General features: G+C 41.7%; 1 protein-coding gene across 3 annotated transcripts in view; it reads right to left on the bottom strand.

Moving 5' to 3' along the window:
- Positions 1–25804, bottom strand: part of PPEF1 (protein phosphatase with EF-hand domain 1) — a 108888-nt gene that overhangs the window by 14449 nt on the left and 68635 nt on the right. For all 3 annotated transcript variants that reach the window (XM_042975071.1, XM_042975070.1, XM_042975069.1), the window contains 6 exons: positions 22376–22542; positions 19508–19544; positions 18466–18615; positions 14231–14380; positions 8211–8396; positions 6690–6832 (listed from right to left, as the gene is read on the bottom strand). In XM_042975071.1, the coding sequence (XP_042831005.1) occupies positions 6690–6832; positions 8211–8396; positions 14231–14380; positions 18466–18615; positions 19508–19544; positions 22376–22542 (833 nt within the window). The remainder of the gene's footprint in view (positions 1–6689; positions 6833–8210; positions 8397–14230; positions 14381–18465; positions 18616–19507; positions 19545–22375; positions 22543–25804) is intronic.

The raw sequence follows: 25804 nt of genomic DNA, 5'->3' as shown, positions 1-25804 counted from the left end.
CAGGCTCCAGTCTCTGAGCTGTCAGCACAGAGCCCAACGTGGGGCTCGAACTCACGAACTGCAAGATCATGACCTGAGCCGAAGTCGGACACTCAACTGACTGAGCCACCCAGGCGCCCCTAAAAAAATTTTTTTTAAGTTTACATATTTATTTAGAGAGAGACAGAGATAGCGTGAATGGGCGAGGAGCAGAGAGAGGAGTAGAGAGAGAGGGAGAAGAGAGAAAATCCCAAGCAGGCTCTGCATGGTCAGCACAGAGCCTGAAACAGGGCTTGAAGTCATGAAACCATGAGATCATGACCTGAGCTGAAACCAAGAGTCAGATGCTTAACTGACTGAGCCACCCAGGCACCCCAAGTGTCCAACTCTTGGTCTCAGCTCAGGTCTTGATCTCAGGGTTGTGAGTTCAAACCCTGCATTGGGCTCCACACTGGACATGAAGCCTACTTAAAACAAAAACAAAACAAAACAAAACAAAAAGATAAAACCAGCCACAATATTGTTTTAGTCCAAAGCCTAATCCAGAGCAAAGCCCTAAACCTCTTCAATTCTATGAAGGCTGAGAAAGCTAAAGGAAGCTGTGGAAGAAAAGTTTGAAGCTAGCAGAGGTTGGCTCATGAGGCTTAAGGAAAGAATCTAACTCTATAACATCAAAGTACAAGGTGAAGCAGCAAGTGCTGATGTAGAAGCTATAGCAAGTTATCCAGAAAATCTAGCTAAAATAATCAACGAAGGTGGCTACACTAAACAACAGATTCTCAATGCAGATGAAACAGCCTTCTACTGGAATATGATGTCATCTAGGACTTCCATAGCTGGAGAGGAGAAGTCAATACCTGGCTTCAAAGCTTCTAAAGCCAGGCTGACTCTCTTGGAAGGGGCTAATGCAGCTAGAGACTAAGTTGAAGGCAATGTTTATTTACCATTCTGAAAATCCTAGGGCCCAGAAGAATGATGCTTAATCCACTCTGCCTGTGCTCTATAAATGGAACAACAAAGCCCGGATGACAGCACACCTGTTTAAAACATGGTTTACTGAATATATTAAGCCCATCGTTGAGAACTACTGCTCAGAAAAAAGGATTGCTTTCAAAATACGACCGCTCAGTGACAATGTACCTGGTCACCCAAGAGCTCTGATGGAGATGTACAATGTTGTTTTTGTGGCTGCTAACACAACATTCATTCTGCAGTCCATGGATCAAGGAGAAATTTAGACTTTCAAGTCTTATTATTTAAGAAACACATTTTATAAGGATATAGCTGCCATAGATAGTGATTCCTCTGACTGATCTGGGAAAAGTAAATTGAAAACCTGAAAAGGATTTGCCATTTTGGATGCCAGTAAGAACACCCATGATTCACGGGAAGAGGTCAAATAGCAACATTAACAGGAATCTGGAAGAAGTTGATTCCAAACCTTATGGATGACTTTGAGGGGTTCAAGACTTCAGTGAAGGAAGTAATTGCAGATGTGGTAGAAATAGCAGGAGAACTAGAATTACAAATGGAGACTGAAGATGTGACTGAACTGGTACAATCTCATGATGGCGAGAAACTCCAATTTTGAAAGAAGTTACTATGGATAAAATGCTGTCAAACAGCATCACATGCTAGAGAAACCTTTCATAAAAGGAAGAGCCAATCAATTCAGCAAATTGCATTGTTGTCTTATTTTAAGAAATTCCCACAGCCACCCCAGTCTTCAGCAACCACTACTCTGATCAGTCAGCAGCCATTAACATTGAGACAAGACCCTCCACCAGCAAAAACATCACAACTTGCTGAAAGTTCAAAAGATGGCTAGCAATTTTTTTAGCGGTAGCATATTTTTAAGGTATATACATTGTTTTTCAGACATGCTATTGCACGCATACCAGACTACAGTGTAATGTAGACATAACCTTTATATGCACTGGGAAACCAAAAAAATTCTCCTGACTTGCTTTATTGTTAACATTTGCTTTCTTACGGTGGTCTGAAACTGAACCTGCAATTATTTCTGAGATACGCCTGCAAATGAAAGAGAAAATAGAAAAACAATAGAGAAAATTCACGAAGCCAAAAATTGGTTCTTTGAAAAGATCAACAAAACTGACAAAACTTTGTCTAGACTGGCCAAGAAAAAAAAAGAAGACTCAAATTTCTAAAATCAGGAATGAAAGACGGCTCATCACAACTGACCTCACAGAAATAACAGATTATAAAGGGATATTATAAACAATTGTACACCAGCAAATTAGATAACCCAGATGAAATGGACAGATTCCTACAAGGATACAAACTACCAAAACTAAGAAGAAATAGAAAAATTGAACATACCTGGAACAAATAAAATTGAATAAGTAATCAAACATCTGCCCACAAAGAAAAGCTCAGGGCCAGATGGCTTCACTGGTGAATTCTACCAAACATCTAAAGAAGAATTAATACCAATCGTTCGCAAACCCTTCCAAAAAAATAGAAGAGGTGGGAATACTACCCACCTTTTTATATGAAGCTAGTATTAGCCTGATACCAAAACCAGGCAAAGATCGCAAGAAAACTACATATCACTACAACATCTCTTAAGAATATACATCGAGGGGCATCTGGCTGGCTCAACTGGTAGAGCATGTGACTCTTGATCTCTGGGTTGTGAGTTTGAGCTCCATGTTGGGCATAGAGATTACTTTTAGACTTTTTTTAATTAAAAAAAATGAATATAGATGGAAAATCCTTAACAAAATAATAGCAAACTGCATTCAGCAATATAGAAAAAAGACTATATACCATGAACAAGTGGGATTTATCCCAGGAATGCAAGGTTTGTTTGACATCTGAAATGAATAAATGTAACACACTATATTAATAAAATAAAAAACAAAAACCACATGACCATCTCAATAGATACCAAGTATTTGACAAACTCCAACACTCTTTCATGATAAAAACACTCAACAAATTAGGCATAGAAGAGAACTTCCTCAACCAGATGAGGGACATCTACATAAAACACAGAGCTGATATACTTAGGGTGAAAGACTGAATGTGTCCCTCTTAAGATCAGGAACAAAGCAAGGATATCTGCCCTCACCACTTTTAGTCAACATTAGTTGTCAGCTAAAGCAACCTTGAAAAAGCAAAGCCAAGCTGGAGGCATCACAATTCGAGACCTCAAGTTATAGTACAAAGCTGTAGTAATCAAAACAGTATGGCACTGGCACACAGATCAATAGAACAGAATAGAAAACCCAGAAATAAACCCGCAATTATATGGTCAATTAATCTTTGACAAAGCAGGAAAGAATATGCAATGGGAAAAAAGACAGTCTCTTCAACATATGGTGTTGAGAAAACTGGACAAACTACATGCAGAAGAATGACACTGGACCATTTTCTTACACCATACACAAAATAAATTCAAAATGGATTAAAGACCTAAATGTGAGACCCGAAACCATAAAAATCCTAGAAGAGGGCACAGGCAATAACCTCTCTAGCGTCGGCCACAGTAACTATTTTCTAGACAGGTCCCCTTAGGCAAGGGACACAAAAGCAAAAATAAACTATTGGAACTACATCAAAATAAAAAGCTTCTGCACAGCAAAGGAAACAATCAACAAAACTAAAATGCAACTTACAGAATGGGAGAAGGTATTTGCAAGTGACATATCCAATAAAGGGTCAGTGTCCAAATTATATAAAGAACTTACAAAATGCAATACCCAGGAAACAAATAATCCAATTTAAAAATAGGCTGAAGACATGAGCAGAAATTTTTCCAAAGAAGACATACAGATGGCCAACAGATACAGGAAAAGATGATCATCATCACTTACCATCAGGGAAATGCAAATCAAAACCACAATGAGATACCACCTCACAACTGTCAGAATGGCTAAAATTAATAACACAAGAGACAACAGGTGTTGGTGAGGATGTGGAGAAAGGGGAACCCTCTTGCCCTATTGGTGGGAATGCAAGCTGGTGCAGCCACTCTGGAGAACAGTATGCAGCTTCTTCAAAATGTGAAAAATAGAACTACCCTACGACCCAGCAATTGCACTACTAGGTATTTACCCAAAGAATAAAAAAATACTAATTCAAAGGGATACATCCTAGGTTTATAGCAGCATTATTTACAATAGCCAAGAAATGGAAGCAACCCAAATGTCCATTGACTGATAAATGGATAAAGAAGATGTGGTGTGTGTGCGTGCGTGTGTGTGTGTGTGTGTGTGTGTATTATGTATATATACATATGTATATGTTATATATGTTATGTATGTATATATACATATATGTATGTGTATATATATGAATATTATTCAACCATAAAAAATGAAATTTTGCCATTTTCAATGACATGGATGGAGCTAGAGAGTATAATGCTAAGCAAAATAAGTAAGTCAGAGAAAGACAGATACATGATTTCACTCACATGTGAAATTTAAGAAACAAAACAAACCAGCAAAGAAAAAAAAGAGAGATAAACCAAGAAGCAGACTGTTTACTATAGAGAACAAACTGATAGTTACCAGAGGGGAGGAGGGTTGGGGGGTCATGGGGGAAACAGGTGATAGGGATTAAGGAGTGCACTTGTCCTGATGAGCACAGGGTGCCGTATGGAAGTGTTGAATCACTATATTGTACACCTGAAGCTAATGTAACACTGTATGTTCACTATACTAGAATTAAAAACATAAAAAAAAATTTTTAATAAAGAAAATGTGGTCCATCCACCTAATGGAATATTATTCAGCCATAAAAAGGAATGAAATACTCATGCATGTTACAGCATGAATGAACCTCAAAAACATTGTGTTGAGCAAAAGAAGCCAGTCACAAAAGACCACATACTGTGTGATTCCATTTACATGCAATGTCCAGAATAGGTAAATGCATAGAGACAGAAAGCAGATTACTGGTTGCCTAGAGTTGTTGATGGGGGAGGTGACCGGTGAGTGACTGCTAATGGGTACAAGTGGTCTTTTTAGGCTGGCAAAAATGTTTAAAAACTAGATTATGGTGCTGGTTGCACAACTCTAAAAATACTATCGGTGAGTTGTGTATTTTAAATCGGTCAACTTCATCATATGTGAATTATGTCTCAACAAAGCTGTTAAAATAAATTAGCTTGAGATTAACTTACTAATATAACAATATAATGAAAACTTGCTGTAGAGACATTTTTCTAACAGAGATGAAAATCCAAAAGATATGATGAAATTATATATATAAATGTGATTTCATAGAACTAAAGCAAAACGAAGACACCAACAAAATATATGCAACGTAACCGTAAAAATCCTCTATCCGTCATATGCAAAGAACTCCTAAATATTGATCAGAAAGTGACAAGCAACCCGAGATCAAATGCAGGAACTATATAAATAGGAAATTCAAAGAAGAGAAAAATGCAGTGTCCAAAAACCTAAGATGGGTGAACTCAGCTGTCTAAAAAGTTGCCAATTAAAAGAATGAGATTCACCATTTTGATCCATCGGCTTGGCAAAAAATATCTAAGCCTAATGAGCATGTGGAAAAATTGGTTTGTTGTTTTCATATTGTTGTTACAATTCTTTCGGAGTACCTAGTAAAATTGTAAGCACATAAATCCATAAATATCCCATTGTGAAATGTTATGTAAAAAAAGCCCACTAAAACTTGTGGCCGTACGTATGCATGTATATGTACACACAGAGGAGTGTTATAGCATTGCCTGGAATTGCAAAACCCTGGAAGCAATCTGGATGGCCATCCGTTAAATAAGATTCGGTCACTCCGTAATTATTATGGCACATCTACTAAAAAGAATGAGTTAGGTCTATGTGTACCAACTTGGAGTGATGTTCATGATATCATGATATCATCTTTAGAGAAAAACTCAGTTGTAGAATGTGCAGCGTGATTCTATCTTTGTCAAAAAAAAAAAAAAAGTATGTATGTTGCCGACTGCCTTTCTCCTTCCCCTGGGATCCGTATTTGATGAGGAAAAGGGTTTTTGCTTCTTCTGTTCACTGCTGTATCACTTGTGCCTACAACAGGGTGGGACGTATAGTAGGTGCTCCAAAAACATTTTTTTATTCGATGAATATAAAGGTCTGTTTTTGTGGGAGCAAGAAGAGGCTGTCCATTTCAGTTGCATCTGCAGAAAAGGGTTATCGAGAACGAGCGGGAGAGAGGATTGGCATTCTCTGTATACATCTTTGGCCTCACTCGTTAACAATAAACATACTCGTTTTGTGATGACAGCTTCTTAAAAAGGTATTGTTAAGTGGAGAAAAGGAAGATAAACTATGGATGCCATCACATGGAGAGACACTCAACTCCTGTCATACACACTCTGAGTAGAGAAGAGACCAAGAGGCAAGAGCACACGGGGCTGTTTGGGGACAGAGAAGACTGCAGGGTGCGGGACTGGGTGGATGTGGGGACCGTCTTTTCTTTACATTCGGTTAGAGGCTGTTCGTGCACACTGACTGCTTTACCCATTTACAGAGACATATGGACTGGAAAGGTCTTCTCTTGGTTTCAAATACGAATGCGTTCACCACCGGGTGTCTGGAACGAATTCTATTTTGTTTATGCCCACGAGTAACCAGTAAGTAGTTGCCTTCACTCCCACGGGTGCTCTTAGTCACTCTGGACTGGTCCCACTTGGTCACCAGCACCAGCGCTCAGAGTTCTCCTTAGGGCATACACACCTTTGGTAAAGAGGCCTCAAGCACGTTGTCCTAGTTACTTGGTACTGGAAGAATCGAGGGGCCATACCAAAAGACAGTTTGATGTAAGCGCCTCGATTGCTGCCTTCTTCATAATAATTAGAAGCAGAAAATATAGTAATGACCTGATAAAAGAAACAGAAGACCAGGATCACAGGGAGGTGGTTCTCAAAAGGTCTCTCAATAAAGTCAGAAATAGCTCAATTCCTAAAAAGGCAAACATCAAAGTTCCGGACGCATACAAATGATCCAAGTCTGACAGGATTTTCTGTGCTTCCACTGGAGAGGCAACAGGCTCTTAAACGGGTGTCCCCAGGAATACCGACTTCTAGCCACTCGTCCCCGCAGTGCCTGGCCTTGCAATCCTGTGTACGATTTCAGTTCCGTGTCTGACGATCCCCCTTATCGCTAGGTTTTGGAAATTCTAATGTTCCAAGCGGGGGAAGACTTTGTTTTCCTTCCCTGTGGTATTTGAGCGTTCAAAATAAAACTTGTCTAGTATGAGTCTTTTTCCTTTGCCTAAAGCTGCCTGATTTAGAGCGTTTAGGGGCCCCACAAAACGAGGCATGTAAGGGCAGGGAGAATAGTGGCCAGAATAAGGGTCCAGGACCACCGTGTTGGGAGGGAACGGCCTCCGGGCCCTGGTGGAGGATGGCAGGGTAATACTTGTTGTAGCCGGTCCTGCCCTAACCGGCCTGCTACTTCAGACAGGCCGTTTTCTGTTTTCTTGGCACAAGAAGCCTCACATAATACTTGCCTCAACTATCCCACGGCATTAGTAGGAGCCCGAAAGGAACTAACAGAGGTAAGCAAAGCAAAAGTTTTGAAATAGAAAGGAATGCCACACAAGCTGGTATTCCATTTGATTCACGGCTGTTCTCTACTAGGAAAGGGACATCCCGGGACAACTTGGGACAAGAAACCAGTTCATCAGCCCTCGCCTCTCCCAGCCTCACCACACCCGCACTGAAGGAGCACAACACGCTCCGCTCGAGCGGCTGCAGCTGAACCGGGACCAGGCGAGTGCCTTGCTGGGGCTGGCCCGCTCCGTGAGGAGAAGGGAGGCGACTCTGTGGCTCTGCCCCGCACAGGGAAGGTACAAAAGGCGAAAGGGAGCAAACTGGATTCACTGCGGCCTTTGAGGCGCTCGGTGAGGACAAGCAGACTCTTAACCCCACTGTACTGGAAAGCTGCCTTTCGGTTAGTCAAGAACGAAGCCTTTCTGTGAGGGTCCTTAGAGCTACGGGTCAGGATTTCGATCTCTGGGATTAGGGAAGATGAGGGAAATGAGCCACTATCTCTTAGGGTGAGGCACGGCGAGGCCCCTTCACGCAACCTGTGTGAACCCTATAGTCTCCTGCTTCCGTCTACCAAAGCGTGGCCTTCTGTTTTCGTCCCGGGGAAGACACCTTCCCGGAGGCTTCGAGGTCAGACGCATCCTGGGAAGAAAGACTGCTCGGGGCAAGGATGTCTGTGATGACATCACCAACAGTGTTAGCTCACCTTCCCATCGTGGCAGATTTCATACCCTTCGGGCTTACATTCGTGAGACCTGATGAGCATCTTCAGCTGGTATCTATTAAGAACCTTGGAGGTGATATCTGGTCCAAAATAGCAGCCCCCTCCTCGACTTGTGTTCGGGTAACAGCCTCTTTTGCCTCTGGGATCACTCCACAGAATATCGATGACCTTTGAACAACAAAGCAGGTTAGGCTGCTATTTACAAGTGAGACTCTGTCGTTCTAGACTTCGACTTCTTTGCCAGAAATATTAACCCGAGTTATCCCAAAGTCTAAGTGTTCCTCATTCCTCCTTCAAACTTGTTTTGTACTCCTCTCCTCCATGGATCTTTTCCACGACAACTGCAAGGCCCACAGCCACCGCAATCCCTTTCTGCTTGCTCGTCCCCAACAACCAATGTACCAAGAACAAGAACCAACGCAGCAATACTTAGTAGCCATGGAGAATCGGCCCTTGCCTTTGTCTGTCTGTCTTTAAAAATCTCATCACGATTGTTTCACAAGTGCCGAATCTACCAATTCACGATTCTTACATGAGATGCAAGTTCTCTTAAAAGAACTTCGTTGTCCTACTCCAAAGAGAAAGCAGCTCTCCACAGCAAACACACGCTAGATGGTCTTTTTTGTTTTAATGTTTATTTATTTTTGAGAGAGGAGGGGAGAGAGAGAATCCCAAGCAGGCTCCGTGCTGTCAGTGCAGGGCCCGACTCTGGGCTCAGATCCACAAACCGTGAGAAGGCGACCTGAGCCCAAATCAAGATTCGGACACTTAACCGACTGAGCTACCCAGGTGCCCCCACATTAGATATTCTTAATACGTTCAAAGAGATAATTGGGTCTCCCAGCTGTGGCTCTGGCCCTGGCTTTTGTCCTGTTGAGCAGATAGCATGAGGAAGCCTTCTTCCCCACCACAGATACAGATAAAGAGTTCATCCAAGAATACTTCCCTAAATCATCTCCTTCACTTTTTGGCCCATTCATAAGAACACTCTCAGTTTTAGCAATAAATTCAGCCACCGACTGGTTTCCCCAACGTGTCCTAAATCCGCAGGTATTTTATTAGCATCACATTTCCTTCTGGGGCTGAAAGAGGTAAATGCAGGCTACATGATGCCCAAGACTGAAGATCCAAGTTTCTAAGAATATTTTTCATGGCTCTGATCTACATATAATGTTTCTTTATTTAAACTCCTATAGGAGCTTAAGCAGCAGTGAGAAAAAAAAATAGCTGTGTCACTAAAGCTGTGCAGCCTTGGGAAAACTCTCTGGGTCTCAGTTTCTAGATCTTTTAAAATCAGCAGTTTGGGGGGCGCCTGGGTGGCTCAGTCGGTTAAGCGGCCGACTTCGGCTCAGGTTATGATCTCGCGGTCCGTGAGTTCGAGCCCCACGTCGGGCTCTGTGCTGACAGCTCAGAGCCTGGAGCCTGCTTCGGATTCTGTGTCTCCCTCTCTCTCTGCCCCTCTCCCGTTCATGCTCTGTCTCTCTCTGTCTCAAAAATAAATAAACGTTAAAAAAAAAAAATTAAAATCAGCAGTTTGGGCCAGATGACTTGTAAAGTATCTCCAAGTTCTAACACACTATGATTCTACGAGTCCATGTTTTGTGGGCATGAAGAAACCATGCATCTTAAGTTCTGCAGTTATCCAAGCAGGTCCAAGTGAGGTCTTGACGAGAGGACCAGAAATGGTTGTCCCGGTAAACTTGACTGTACACCCATTCGTAGGTTTGGTATTGAAGGGGGGCTATAGATCAGTGAGGAAAAAGACAGCGAGCTGGAGCGAAGAACGGAACCGGTAGGAGAACTCTGGAATGACGAGCACCTGGTCGGAACTCGTCGAAACCCTCCATCAGGCCAAACCAGACATTTGTGCCAAGTTTTTGAGGACTGATTGAAGTGAGACTTAAAACCACCCGAAGAAGATTCAGACCAAGATTCTCCTCTCTCCCCCTGAATGCCAACGCTGAATGCCAACACTGGCACAATCCTGCCCTTACAAATTAATACACCGGAGCCCCTTTCCTTGGCTGGTGTTTATGTCAAAACCAACACTTGCGTTGTCACATCTGGCTCTTACACCATGAATTCCTGTTTGGGGGTCCCGATTTGGCCTTTAGTGTAATGAAGGCGGAAAAATGGAACACAAGGAACTGTGCTTGTATGAGGAAGGGATTAAGTTGTAAATTCCTACATGAGATGCAAGCCATTTATAGCTAAAATTACCCCTGGGAAACCTCTGAAATTACCCTTAAAGCACACTATACGTGATTTTATATATACAATCCTACACAATAATATGGATGTGTGAACATTTTATAGATGTAATAATATATAATGTGATAAATAACATTTGTGAAAATAAAATTACATATACTTTTCTCCTTTCTGCCATATACATATAGTTAAAATGCACAGAAGTTAAACGTATGCATAACGAACTCTGTTGAACTCAGAGAAACACTGGCCAAGGACTTAGGTCTTCGGCTGGCACCTGTGTCACCTGAGGCAAATCATTTAACCTAGCTGAACTTTAGTTGGTTCATCAATGAAACGAGAAAGACATATCAAGAATTCATTTTTCTTTGACTCAACGTCAAAGGGGGGTATGAGCTTTATAGAACTAAAGTTCTTCAGAATCATCCCTTACCAGGCGTGGGCATTTCTTTTTTCGGTCTAGAATCCATTCACTTGACGAGGTTTACCCAGACTGTGGCTGTAACATAGGCTTGATTCTAAAACTCACGAACAGAAAAAGGACCCTTTGTGGGTGAAGCAGATTCCTCAGAAGAGACCCTCGCTTTCCTTCCAGCAACATCCTCCCCTCTGAAATGCAAGGGCCTTGTGAGTGGTAAGCGCATGAAACAATAGTTATTCGCAATATCCCTTCCTGAAAATGTTCAAACCGAAAATTGGAAAAGCTTTACAGAATGACAGCTCGTATATGATCTGGCCAACAAAAATCTCTTTGTGCCTCGGCCTTCAAACCTCCTAAATCCAAAATGAATCCAGCAAGAAATGTCCTGCGCTTGTCTGCAGCTCTCAGTTATCCAGTTCCCAAAAGCACGCTTTGGGGGAGAGTTAATAGCTGTGGAAGGTATATCTAAATGCCTCTCTTCTAAGACACGAATGCTATAGATTCACCATTCTTTTGCATTTTCCCCTTAGTGACGTATCTTCCTTCCAGCTTGTGAACATCTTTTAAAGGCTGCGCTCAGCCCAAACCCTCCGGCAGCACCTAAATCACTTAAGATGCCTACTCCCTGTGTACCCATTAGCCACACTGGATGAGAAACCGGAGAAGTTCGTCTCCTTCTTGAGACCTGCCCCCATCATTCCGAAGCCATCTTTCCCTTCGGAAAAAGAGCTTGGGCCTTAAAGGCAGACCTGAGATCACATCCTGCTCTATCACTCAGTGACTAGCCAAGTGACAAGCCATCTCACTCTTGGGAGCCTGCACAATGAAGCTGACTACTCCCACCACAACTCTGTCCCCCGCCTCCGGTTCTCCGGATACCCCTAAACTTGTTCTGGTTTTCTTTTTTTTCCATAGAACTTTTCACTTAACATCTTATATAATTTACTTGCTTTACTTACTTAACTCCTCTCCCTAGAATGTAAGCTTCACAAGGTAATACATCTTTGGTCACCGACATTCCCAAAAGCCTACGACAGTGCCTGATACATAGCGGGTGTTCAGTAAATTCTTGTTGAATGAATGAATGAAGACTCACGCAGGAAATAAATAATTGCAACTATTTTTTAAACCTCTCTGGTCTTCTTGTTGCAAGTCTGTCTTAAAGGAAGAGTGCCACGTTTGTCTCTATAGAAGGACTTAGCTATGAGTACGTATCTCTCCCACATCTCAGTGAACATAAAACCCAAATCATAGCACTCTGCCAAGAATTATGCACTTCTGTGAGTATGGCACAAATAAAGAGCCTATGACCTTTATCATAACACGGCTCATAGATATTAAGAAATAAAGTGCGAAATCTGGTTTTATCCGGAAATTTCAACTCTAGCTAACTGAAGTATGCACACCCACTTTGTACCAGCAACTGAAGGAAGAAAATTAAGAGTACAACCGAAATTGTTAAAATATCGGGAATGAGATTCTGGCCAATTTCCCCTGTGTCAACTCTAGTCATGTACATGGAGTCTGTAAGATGCCTCATTCCTAGAGATGGGGTGGTGGGAGGTTCAATTACAGAATAATGACCCCCCACACACACTTCTTAAAGCTCCATCCCTCTATAATTCTAACTCATCTAGGCTTCCAGAAGCCACACTTTTCCTTTTGTGCAACTCCAATCTCTTTGGCATCATCCTTTTTATTTACCACAATCCTAAGAGTGCTTGTAATAATCTTTGGTCTCTGGAATTTGGATTTCAGAATCTAAGGAGGCATCCTTTCCTACCTGCCATAGGTTGCCTCTTGTACTTAACTTGATTTTTTTTTTAATACTTTGAATGCACAAGCCATTAATGAATTCTATTTCTCTCGTACTACCCCTTCTTCCACCCCCTCTCTATCCTCCCACCTCTCTCTTCTCCTCATCATTAGAGGATATTTTACATCAGAAATCACATTTTAGTCTACATTTTGGGAATCAAAGTATACGAGTACAGAGTCAATCAGGGAAAGGGGTAGATGAGAAGAGCCCTCTTAGGGCCTCAAAGATTGTCGTACCCCGCCTCTGCAAAAGCGACCAAGTTTCATGGGATCAGATTGTGGATCTGTTTGTGAGCCCTGGGACATTGTTAAAAACAATAGCACAATCAGCTCAGGGCCTGGAGCCTGCTTCCGATTCTGTGTCTCCCTCCCTCTCTGCTCCTCCCCTGCTCACACTCTGTCTCTCTCTGTCTCTCAAAAATAAGTTAACATTTAAAAAAATTAATTTTTTAAAAATGTTTATTTATTTTTAATAAACGTGGGGCTTGAACCCACGAACCGCGAGGTCATGACCTGAACTGAAGTCGGACGCTCAACTGACTGAGCCACCCCGGCGCCCCTAAACAACTCAATTTTTTAAATGAGCAAAGGATCTGAATGGATATTTCTCTAAAGAAGACATAAAGGTGGCCAATTAGCACATGAAAAGATGCTCAACATCATTAATCACTAGAAAACTGCCAAAAAACCACAACAAATCAAAGCCACAATGAGATTCCACCTCATACCCACTAGGATGGCCACAATCAAAAAGGATAGACAATTTGTTAAGTGAGGATATGAAGAAACTGGAACCTTCATCCATTGGTGATGGAGATGTAAAATGGTGTAGCCACTTGGGAACAGTTTGAAGTTTCTTAAAATGTTCGACTTAGAATTATCTTACGACCATACAATTCCACTCCTAGGTATATACCAAAGAGAAAGGAAAACGTATGTCCACACCAAAACATGTCTGTAATGTTTATAGCAGCATTATTCATAATAGCCAATAAGTGGAAACAACTCAAATGTCTACCCACCGAGGAATGAATAAACAAAATGTTTATTATAGAGTATTATTTAGCAATAGAATATTATTTAGGATATTGCTTAGCAATAAAAAGCAACAAAGTACCGATACATCTTACAACATGGATGAACTTCAAAACACTGGGCTGAGTAAAAAAAAAAAAAAAAAAAAAAAAAATCCAGACACAAAAGATCACCTGTTGTATCGATCTATTTCTAGAACATGTCCAGAACAGATAAATCTATAAAGACCAAAAGTAGATTAGTATGGGATTTCTTTTTCAGGGGATGAAAATGTTCTAAAATTAAATTGTGGTGACAGGTGCACAACACTGTGACTGCATCAAAACCATTGAATTAATATACTTTAAATGAGTGAATTACATCTCAATGAAACTATTAAAAGTATAGTGGCGAATTCCGAAAGAAGAGTATGACCTGCTTATGAAGGTCAGTCACTTTCCTGTGTACATATTGTAAGAGACAACATCATCTATGCCGCATCTTCGTTGCTACTTTGGTGAATACTCTGATTACCTACCTGTTCCCATTCATGCTTTGTTAACTGTTCAGAAAGGGATGTACTCGTTTTGACTTCCCGAGGTAAAACAGTGGCGTTGAATTTCTTTTTCTTCAAGTTGGTGTCAGGGTCTCCATCTAAGGGGGTTGGTGGCATCAGCACAGATTTCATCTGCAAAGCAAATTCCCTCTTTAGTCGAACCCCAGGTTTCGTGTGCTGCACGCAGAAACTTCAATGCGAGCCGCCACTCTGTCTATATCGTTGTGCCTCGACCCAATGAGAGGCACATGATCACCTTTTCCATCTCACCTACCACTTTCATCTCGTGGAGCCACTGATCTCTGTAAAGTGGGCCTGTTACATTCTGTTGGTACATGTTTTAACCAGAGACATGGCCCTTCAGGGAAGGTTTCCCATTCGAGTTTCTAAAAGCCCCCAGAAGCACAGATGTCAGTGCTAGACGTGTCCTGAGGTCTGATCACAGGAAATGCAGGTTGCGAAGGGAAAACTCGTCTCCCTCTGAGCCTTCACCTACACATGGGGCTAAGAGAGAATCAATAGGCTTTAAATTCAGAAATGCCTCTCGAGAGGGTGGCTGCCTTTCACGTTGTTGTTTTTTTCCAGGAGATATGGGAGAAAATACATCTGTGTTCACAAAAGTTCTCCAAAGGGATGGAGAAAGCCATTCAACTTCAATGCCATGTAATTCACAGTCTGACCCTGCCAGCAACTGGTTATGTTCTCTAATCCTAGCAACAAAGGTGATGCATCCTTCGGAAAATAAAATGTCTTTCTGATAGTAAAATGACTATTACAATCCCTTCTGTGTTCCCTTACTTAAACTAAGACTATAATTTTGTACTTGTTTCTTTGTAACACCATACGTTTGTATAAAACAATTGGAAACAACACTTCTGTTAATGGTAGGCACTTTGTCTCTTCTATAAACTAGGGTGTATATGAAATCTTACCTTCAGTTTTTAAAAATAAAATTGAATCTTATTCTAAGATCTTGTCATATTGAGATGGTTGGAAATTCAATCTCAGCTATTATCAGTGAGTCCACAGCCTCCCCTCCCATCTCTCCCCAGAAAATATCCCCAGGTCCTGAGCAGGGCAGAATATTCTGGGAGGCCGCTCTCGACTTGGGTCCATACAACTTCTGATAAGCTCACTGGGCAAGGCCACATGGTCTCTTGTACATGTGGCTTTGATGTTTTCAAGGCTACTTGGGATCAAGATACTTTGCCCCAGCTCCCCGCTAAGGTAGCACACCATCATCTTCTCCTGGGAACCCTACTAGCCATCCCTTCCTACACCCCCTGCCAGGGAGTTTAAAGAATACTAAACCAGAGTTTTATAAAGTCTTCCTTCTCTGTCCCTCTGATCGACACCCTCCAACCCACCCACCTTACAAAATGCCTTTAATGAACCTAGAAGGAGGTTGTCATCAGGTTCCCCCATCCTACCCCACTCTGTTAAAATTATACCACCGCAACAGGTATAAACAAGGAAACAGTGTCATCCCTACACTTAAAGGGTACTAAGGGATGGGAAAGTGGAGGCTGTAAACTAGACTTGAAAATCTACTTTTATATTTCATCTAGTAGAGTTCCAAAGGCTTGCACCTACTACTTTCATCACGGTTCAATTATATTTAATACAAGTATGTGCTTCCAGTTCAACCTCACTCTAGCAGGGGTAGAAGATACATGAAGTACACAAGTCAAATGTCTATGTTTAAAACCAGGCTTATGAGTAGATGGAACGATGATTCTCAAAAAAGGTGAAGTTTGAGGTTTCCTGAGAAAATTCCTGGCCCCAAAACTTCTCCCCAGCATATGTTTTGGTGACTAAAATGCAAACCTCAGGGGCGCCTGGGTGGCTCAGTCAGTTAAACATCCAATTTTTGATTTCAGTTCAAGTCATGATCTCATGGCTGTGGGATCGAGGCCTGCATTGGGCTCTGCGCTAAGAGCCTGCTTGGGATTCTCTTTCTCCCTCTTTCTTTCTCTGCATCGCCCCCCAACACCCCACTAGCATGTGCGCTCTCGCTCTCTCTCTCTCTCTCTCTCTCTCTCTCAAGTGAATAAACTAAAAAAAAGGAAAAGAAAAAGAAAATTCAAACCTCAGTTCCAAGTATCAGGAAAGAGAGGAGAGCGTTGAAGGAGAGAGCTTTGTGTTCAGAGCTTACTCTATGCTGTTTTCTTCATCTGGGTAATTATATTTAATCCTCCTAACAATTCAATATAGTAGGTATTTTTAACTTCCACACACGGGTGCGGAAACTGAGGCTTAGAAAACTTTGGTGCCTTGCCCGGTCACCCAGCCAGGAAGTGATGGAAGCAGGAAATAGAGCTGGCTATGTCTGTGTGATGTCAGAGCCTCACGGAGTTTACTAGGTCAAGGTGGCTCTCACCTTAGGGTCTCCACAGACATAGGAATAGGCATTTCCGGGCCATGCTCTTAATATCTCAGAAAACTCTAGAGAGGGCTGACGGCTCAGACTAACTTCAGGAAAGGCAAAGTTTTCAATCTGATCGATTGGTGGTGGCTGCTTAGCTGCTTAGCGCTGTCGTCCCAGGGCGGGTGACGGTAGAATGTTGCCTTCCTGCCATGTGCTTGCCAATATTTGACTGACAGAAACATCATGTACCCTTGCTCTTGGCTAAAAATCACATCCAGTCGTTATGTTAACACTGACTGTCTCGTGTGGATCAAAATATTTTATTGGGTCGATTATGTGCTGATATCATGAGAAAGATGCCTTAAACGTAGGGTGAAAAACTTATCGCAATTCAAGTAATTCTGAGAGTAAAGGGGGGCACTACTAATAATCACACGAGGACAATAGGGTCAAGGCTGGGTCAGATTCGGGAGGAGGTATGTAAAATCACAACAGAATCAGGAAAGAGGTTATAAAGAAGTTTCTATACGGTTTCGTATGAGGTCTGCTCTGCTTTCGTCTTAAATCTCTTAGGAGATATCTAACAGTGATTGAGTATTTACTACAGCTTAGGGGCTGGAGCTATGTCAGTGAATTAGAGAAGCAGGGGAGGACAGTAAACAAACAGTACCCCAGTTCTTTATTCAATTCTGGTAACTGTTATGAAGGATATGTACAAGGGGCTTGAGAGCATAGACAAGGGGACCCGACCTAGTCTGGACGTCATGGAAGGCTTTCCAGAGGAGGGGTGTGTTTAAGCTGAAATTGAAAGGATGAGAATTAGCAATAATATTATCTTTCATATGTATGTAAAGGTGTGAGGGCTCCAGGAACCCGAGGTGAATTTCTGTCTGTATCAAACTAAACTCCAGCTCTAGACTCCACTTGCCTAGATGGGTGAGAAGTTGACTATCAGTCTTGAGGGGTAAGGGTTCAGGTTTCTCACTAAGACCATAGGATCATCTGGTTCCAGAGCTGCTTCCGGTCCTCATGCTCACGTGGCACCTCCAGTGCCCCTGGTCTGGGGGCTTCGGCCAGGCTCTGGTACAGGAGGAAGATAATTCCAGGCACTCTGTGAGGCCCAGCCAACGGGGCCCTTCACTCAGTGTGGGAGCTTGACAGGCCACACATAGCCTCTTGAAGGTTCCAGACATGTTCTTGCTCTGCTTCTGTTGTACTTAATATGATTACTCAGGTTTAAAATATTCCCCTCGCCAAATACCCTGAGCCATTTGAAAGTACAAGAGAAATCATATCAATTCAGAAATAAATTGCTGTACGATTCCATTTATATGAGGCACCCAGAATAGTCAAAATCAGAGACAGAAATAGAACGGTGGTCACCAGGGGCTGGGGAGAGGGGAGAACGGGGAGCTGTTGTTTAATGGGTATAGAGTTTCGGTTTGGGAAGTTGGAAAGTTCTGGAGATGGATGGTGGGGGTGTCTGCACGACAATGTGAATGTACATTATTAATGTGACTGAATTGTACACTGAAAAATGGTTATGTATATTTTACCACAACATTAATTAGAAATTTTAACTTCTAAAAATCAGGATTTGTCACTTTTAGAAACTATATAAAATGTCAACATTTCTTCATTTTCCACTTTCATCGTGAAGTTAAAATACATATTTTTTCCGGATTTAGAAGTTACCCGTTTGGTTATTTCTCTTGCAATCACAGATTTTCTCAAAATTTGTACTGATCTCTGCAGAGTTACAACTACCAAAACACAAATGAATACAAAACAATAAGTAGAAAGAGGTATAAAACTCTGAGACAAGATTTATGTAAACACTGCTTCTTACTTTGTGTCTTTCTACGTGGTGGAGTAAATTCAAGTCTGTGGACTCTGATATCCCACCATGTATGACCAGGATTTCATTGTCAATGATGGTACCAATTGGGAGCCAGGTATAGACGTCCTCTAAGATTTGTAAGATTTGTTTCCCATGGATCTGTAAGTAAGAGCTTGAGTAAGTTTTGTTTGTCTGATAAGTTCAAGTTTATCACAAAATCAACAGTTATCATGCCATGCAAAGGGAGTCAACATGGAATAACTAACCCATCAGCATGCATTAATCCTGATACTTTTAGGTACTTTGATGGCTTGCTGACTCTGGAGAAGAGACCACCCCTCCCAGGGCTAGCTAATTCCTAGAAATCGGAGATGAACTGTCTTTCATATGCAGGTAGAGTGCCTTTCAACCAAATCAACCAATCCAGACCCCATGCCCCCAACCACCTCCGTTAGAGGGCTTTGGCACTCTAGGCCACTATTCCCGTGCCTTAGTCACCCCACAGCCAGGTATCAGACAACTAAACACGGCCCCTATGCCCCAGAGCCCGCTGAAACTGTTCAAAGCAGCCAATCCTAAACCCTGATCCCTTCCCACAGAAACCAAAATAAAGGCTCTTGCCCACATTTTCCCCTCATTCCTTCTGCCTCCGGACCAACCCTGGTGCTTCCCCACACGGCCCCCCTGGCGCTGGGCCTGCGTTCTAGGGAACTGTGAGTAAAAATCTTCCTTTATGACAGTCATTTCTGTATCTGCATGTTTTCCCACATGGAGGAAAACAAATCCTGGGTACCTTTAAGACAACAGAATATGTTCGTATCTATGCTAAAATTTACACAAAAGTCACAGTGAAAAAGCTCGGTTTAGTCCAGGAAGAAAATTAGTCCTCTACCATGGCCAGCTCTTGCTGCTGTGCTTTTACTGTATTGGCACGGAGCCTGACTAGTTTACTCACCACTCTTCCTAAAGGCACTTTTTTTTTTTAGTTCTATGTATAAAAAGCAGAGAGGATGCAAAAAAAAAAAAAAAAAAAAAAGCATAGGAGTCTTACCTTATATTTACACAAAATTTCTTTTGTGAAGCCATACCTGAAAAAAACAATGGTATTTAAACAAATTAAATGTTGACAACTCCTACTTACGGGAGTCACGCCAAAAAGGGAGCCACTGACATCTCACCATCAGAAGTATCAAGAACTCCAGAAACTAGAGTGTAGTTGAAACTATTACTTACCCAAGTCTTTGCTAGGCACGATGGGAAAGAACAAAAGCAGCCGTCCCTACTCCAAAGGAGCTTATAGTATAGTTGGAGAAAGAAGATAAATTCTCATGAAACAATTACAAGGCAACTTAAGAGATATGTTGTAGGTATAGGATGTGTAGACGCAAGTTCTCAGAGACGTGTGCTATGGCAGCTGGGGAAACTGTGTGGGAGAATGCTTTTCATTGAGATAGAATTTCTCACAGGAAGGGGGGATGAGGGAAGGGACTGAACAGAGACAAAGAAAAGCCTAGAAGATAGTAAGTTGGCTCTTTGTACTCTCTCTGATAGAGTTCAGGTAATGGTATTCAAGATTTTCAAGAAACTGTCAGGAATTTTCATGCCTGAACAGCAGTCACTATGGGAGCTTTAATGATGGAAATCTTTTTTTTATTGCTTTCGTTGCCTCAGGATTATAACATATATTCTTAAGGCCCAACACAGGGAAGTCAGCACACAGCATACTCATTCCAGGTTTCCATGCAAATCCTGTCACGTCAGGCTTCTACAGTGTCATGCTATGTTTTCCGAGAGGAAGTCAGTCCTCACCAAAGACGGCTGTGTTGTGAAATGCAATGGATACCTTGCAATCTTCATTTTTCTTGCCCTCTCTGGAATACCAAATACGGTTGACTACACCATCCTTCTGGGAAGCTTTTCTTCTCTTGGATTCTGTGACAATAAACCCTCTTGCTTTTCCTCGTGCCTTTCTGGGTATTCTAAGTCCTTGGCAAGATTTTCTCTGCCTAGCCTCGAATGCTGGAGTCCCCTCCAATTCTGTCCTAGGTCCTCTTCTCCCCTCACTTTCTCCTGTGGCAATTTCATCCTTGCCTAGAGCTTCGGGTACTATCTATGAGCCACTATTGCAGGACAATGCTGTAGGCCACACTTCATTTCTGAGCCCTGGACACATACACTCAACTGCCTACTCAAAAGCACTTCTAATAACCTTAACCCAGACTGAATTGACCATTCCCTCTCATGCCAACCTTTTCCTCTTATCACGTTCCCAACATCTGTGAACAATGCCACTGTACTTCCCAATTCAAGCCTGGAACCTGGAGGTTACCCTTTATTCTCTCCTCTTTCAAGTCCTCCATATGACGTTACCAAACTTGAAATCATCCTTGTCTAAACTCCTCTTGAATCTGTCTACTTCTTTGCATCTCTATCCCTACAGCCCTAGCCTATGTGAGAGAATCCATCATCTATCTCTTCAACTACTTCCTAAGTGGCCTCCCACGTGCAAATATTTCTTCCTGCTGCATTTTAAAACACAAATTTTAGGATACTCTTCTATGATTTTTTTGCTGTCCTTAGAAAAAAGTCCAAATTCCTTTGCACGATCCAACCATCTCTTATGTCTCCAGTCCTATTAGGGACCGTCCTGTCTCTCAGTCGGTGCTCCTGCCCTCTGAAGTGCTTTCATATCTAAAAAGTCTTGTCTCAAGCTCTGCATAAATTGTCCCCTCGCTGTGGAATACCATTTCTCGTCTACCACCATGGCCCTTTCTGAATTGCTTAATTTATCCTTCAGGTCTCAAGCTAATGCCATACTTCTATGAGAGAACCCTCTGTCACCCCTCAGACAAGTTAGGTCCCCCACTTTACAAACTCATCACATTGGAAAAACCTGTTTAACATAAGCCTTCCCCACTAGGTGGAAACTCTGTGAGGGCAGAGGCCCTGTCTCTTTCATTAACCATTATAGACACTAGATAAATATGATTGGCTAACTGAATAAATGAAGGGCTATGTGGCATGCCCAAATAAAAGTATCGAGCTACATTATATATAATGGACCTCTGATGACAGTCTTGGATTATTTTTCATCATAGTCTCAGCATCTGCTTCCATAAACTGAGAGTCAGAATTGAAACTCTATACTCAAGCCAGGTGCCGGAACTGCCCCAGAGACAAAACTAATCAGTTGCTGAGCTTTCATCAAGGCATCCAAAAGCCTAGGATCAAAAGCATAAGGCATATCACATGTCATGCCTTCTACCGCCCTAGATAGAGCCAACTGGTAAAGGAGGGGTGGAGGAGGAAGAAAGAAGGGAAAGGGGAACATTTATCACCTACGGTGCCTTTCAGCAAAATTTGGGAAACCATTTAACCAATCTTTATTCCTCAAATCTCCAGTGATTCAGAGAGCTGAAATGCTATGTTACAGCTGTTCTCAAATATGTTTGTGAACAACTATGCCAGAAGCAATCACCGTGTCATAAAATATACACATCAGTGAAAAACACAGTACTGGTTTCTGAGACAACATCTGAGGCAAGCCAAAAGAGCAGCAACAGAATGATTTCATCTAAGCCTGCTCAGGGAAACTACCACACTGCCAAAGCTGGCCTAGCACATCCACCCAGGAAACCATTTGGCCTGTGATGGTAGTCATAGGAGGAAGAGAAAGAACATAGCAGAAGGGAGAAGCGGGGACAGAACTGGAAGCAAAGATGGGAAGAGGACTTCAGAGTAATTTATACTCACTCAGTAGAAGACAGAGGTGGTAAATAGAGGTAAGAACTGAGGTCTCCCTTGAGACTCCCCTCATCCCTACTTCTCTACACTCACCTCTAACTCTCTGCAAGGAACTAAACATGGCACGATTTTTCAGAATGGGAAACAACAGAGGAAATCTAAAGGCCTAAGTTACCTCAGATTCATCATAAAATCTTCATGGTTCCCTCTGTTCAAGTGCAGGTCATTGGGGTAGACAAGAAAACTCACAAACAGGATCATTAGGATCTCTATGGAATTTCTTCCTCGATCTACAAAATCCCCATTAAAAATATATGAGTTGCTCCCTGAGGGGAGACCATTCTGTGGAAGGAGGAGAGGGGGAAAAACAAGCAGTTAAAAGAATGTACTTTTAAAGTAAGGCTTTGTACCTAACGTCCCTGTGAATATGGAGAAAAGAGGCTGAGTTAGTTCCTCCACTGGGGAAAATCTGCTACCTTGAGCTAGTTTCACTCTTCCAGGGCAGGCATCTCCTACAAGGGACCTTGGAAGTGACGCATTAGCTTGAGACAGGAAGATTCCAGGCGTGGGGGTGGGGGATGGTGATTGCTCTTTCTACGCACTACCTACTATGAGTTTTCTCTGAAAGGAGCTGATTTTTGTCCTATCGAAAATGGCTACTCCCATCTCTTCCTTCTCCCTTGAAAAGAGAGAAACTTCCACCCAAGGAAGAGCACCGAACCGAGAGCCCAGTCTTTCACTGTAAGAGGCCCTATGTTTCACTTCTTATGGCCTTGAATCCCTCAGTTTGCAAAAAGGGGATGACACTATACCCACCCCCTTCCCCAGATCGAATGAGACAATGGATATGAAAATACTCGGTATGGATATGAAATGGATATGAAAATACTCTTGCTCATGAGCAAGGCTGATAGATCACCAGAACACTCTGATATAATCACGCCGGGTGTTGAGAGCTGGCAGATACTGTGACCGCTCCCCGACCAGGCTTTAATTATTTTGATTATCACTCCTGGACATGAGATAATACTTTTAAACACAGCGTTGGTACAAAAAAGAATGGGGATCAGGACAAAGGTCTGGTCTTTATAATAGTTCAAATGTTCAAAAAATACATGACAAAGAGAAAAATGTAAGTACTTATCTACCCAAATGTACGTCCCCCTTCAGAAAAGTCACCTTCAGGAAATAATGTACATATTCTAGTTACATTAATCTTTTTCCAACTATTTTCAGAGTCCCCTTTTTTAGATTTCAAACTACAAAAGAAATCTTATTACTTTATAGTCACCGTCCGAGGATTTATATACATTTCAAGTTGTTCATATCAATATAATAGAAGTAGTTGAAAAAAATACAAGACAGGTTACAATATATGACTTACAATATAGGATTCCAAAAACCATCATGCAATGTCACATGTTCCGAAGAGAAATGGAAACAAACAAGCAAGCAAGCAATAGTATAGTACCCTGGGCCAGAAATAAGAAGACTTATTTGCTAGTCCAACTTCATTATTTAATCTTTGAGCTACAGTTTCCTCATCTGTAAAATGGGGACGATAACTTCCATGCCTAACCATACAGGGCTACTTTGGAACTCAAATGAGGCTGTGTGTGTACAACTGCAGGAAAACCACAGAGTACCGTACAAATGAAAAGATTCATTTTATTCTGACCTCCACGTTATTTCTAATTTTAAGGTCCCGTTATTTTACATTTTCTAATATACTAATTCACATAACTTTATCACGGTAGGCTTAAACAGTATGAGCCAGCTGCAAAAATATAGGTTCCTGCTTTTCAAAACTCAAAGAAAAATGGAAGGATTCTGCAGCTCTGATACTCTTCCTTCCCCAGCCTTCACCTGGTGGGGATGAGTAAGCCAGAGGAATCTGAGGGCTGTTAGAGGCTATAGGCTCTCTTGGGATTCCAGGCCTGGAGGAGGCTAGAGGAGCAGCAGAGAGCCCTGGCATGGAGGAACTGGGCCTGAGGGGACCTGTGCACCCCTTGATTAAGGGGAGGCCCTGACTCAGAGCATGGGAGGGGGAGCTGGATCTTACTAGAAGAAAGTATAGGGAAGTTCTTCCCTATTTCTGAAGCTAAAAGAAAACTAACACTTGCATTTAGGGATACCTAGGAACATATAGACTTCCTCTCACACTCTTGATGCAGGAGTAGCAACTATTGTGCCTACAACTACAGAGAGGCCTTCTATTCTAAGCAGAGAATAGAAAATGAAAATAACCTAGGGGCGCCTGGGTGGCTCAGTCTGTTGAGCCTCCAGCTTCCGCTCAGGTCATGATCTCACGGTTTGTGAGTTCGAGCCCCACATGGGGCTCTGTGCTGACAGCTCAGAGCCTGGAGCCTGTTTCGGATTCTGTGTCTCCCTCTTTCTCTGCTCCTCCCCCGCTCATGCTCGCTCGCTCTCTCTCTCTCTCTCTCAAAAATAAATAAACATTAAAAAAAATTTTTTAAAGAAAATGAAAATAACCTAGTACTTAAGGGGATCTAGTAACCGGAGAAAAGCAGACCAATCAGATCTGCTAAAGTTCTATCCCCTAATAAGCTAGAATTGTTGAAGGAGACAGAGGACAGTTTTATTTAAAAAAAAAAAAAATAAGAGGACCACAAAATAAAGAACAAAAAGGTTCTCTTAGCATTTAAAATGTGCCATTCAGATTTAAAATATCAATATATTAGAGCTAATTAAAAGAAATAATGATTGGAAAATACATTATTGACCTGAAAGAACAGATGAAAAATCTCTTACACAGATTAAAAAGCAAAATGATGGAAACTGTAAGGAATGAGTAAGAAATTAGAGTTCAGAGCCAAGAGAACTAATATGCCAGTAATAATTCCAGAATCAAGAAAGAGGAACAGATGGAGAAGAGGCAAAAATTACATAAATAAGAGAGGGAGACTTCTATGGTTAAAAAGAGACTTCATCTTGAAGTTTGAAAGAGCTCATGAATCCTATGCACAATTGATGAGGGAAAAATATCCCTATTACCTGGTAAAAATCTTAGAAGCTGCTAGACAAAAAGAGCAAGTTACAAAGGGAAAAGAATCATCCTGGCATTAGACTTCTCACATGCAGCAGTGGGAGGCAGAAGATGATGGAACAAATCTACAAACTAAAGAGAGAAAAGGACTATGAAGCAAGAATTCTATATTGGCCAAGACATCATTAATTTCCTAGGGTGATAGAAAATATTTGCAGATGTGTAAAGGGTCAAATATCAGCAGCAACATCATCGGGGTGGAAGAAAGACATATGTGAGTATGTAGTGATCTAATACCACAAAAACAATGAACATGTATTGATTGTGTGTTATGTGCCATACATAATTTTAGATGCTAGAAACACAGAGGTAAATAATACAAAGTCCCTGCATTCCATGAGCTTGCATTCAGAGAATATAGCACCCACATGCCCCACAGAGGAAAACACTCAAGAAAATATCCTAACCAAATAACAGCACAGTACAAAAAAAAAAAAAAAAGTTCTTAAGCCAGGGAAAGACCCAAGAAGAAAGAATATAGATGTGAACAACAAACCTTTCAATATAAATCAACAGTGATAATGTGGAACTTGCATT

The sequence above is a fragment of the Panthera tigris genome, chromosome X (assembly GCF_018350195.1).
Source record: "Panthera tigris isolate Pti1 chromosome X, P.tigris_Pti1_mat1.1, whole genome shotgun sequence".
Taxonomy (NCBI): domain Eukaryota; kingdom Metazoa; phylum Chordata; class Mammalia; order Carnivora; family Felidae; genus Panthera; species Panthera tigris.
Note: the sequence above shows the minus strand (reverse complement) of the source record. Positions and strands in the feature narration are given on the sequence as shown.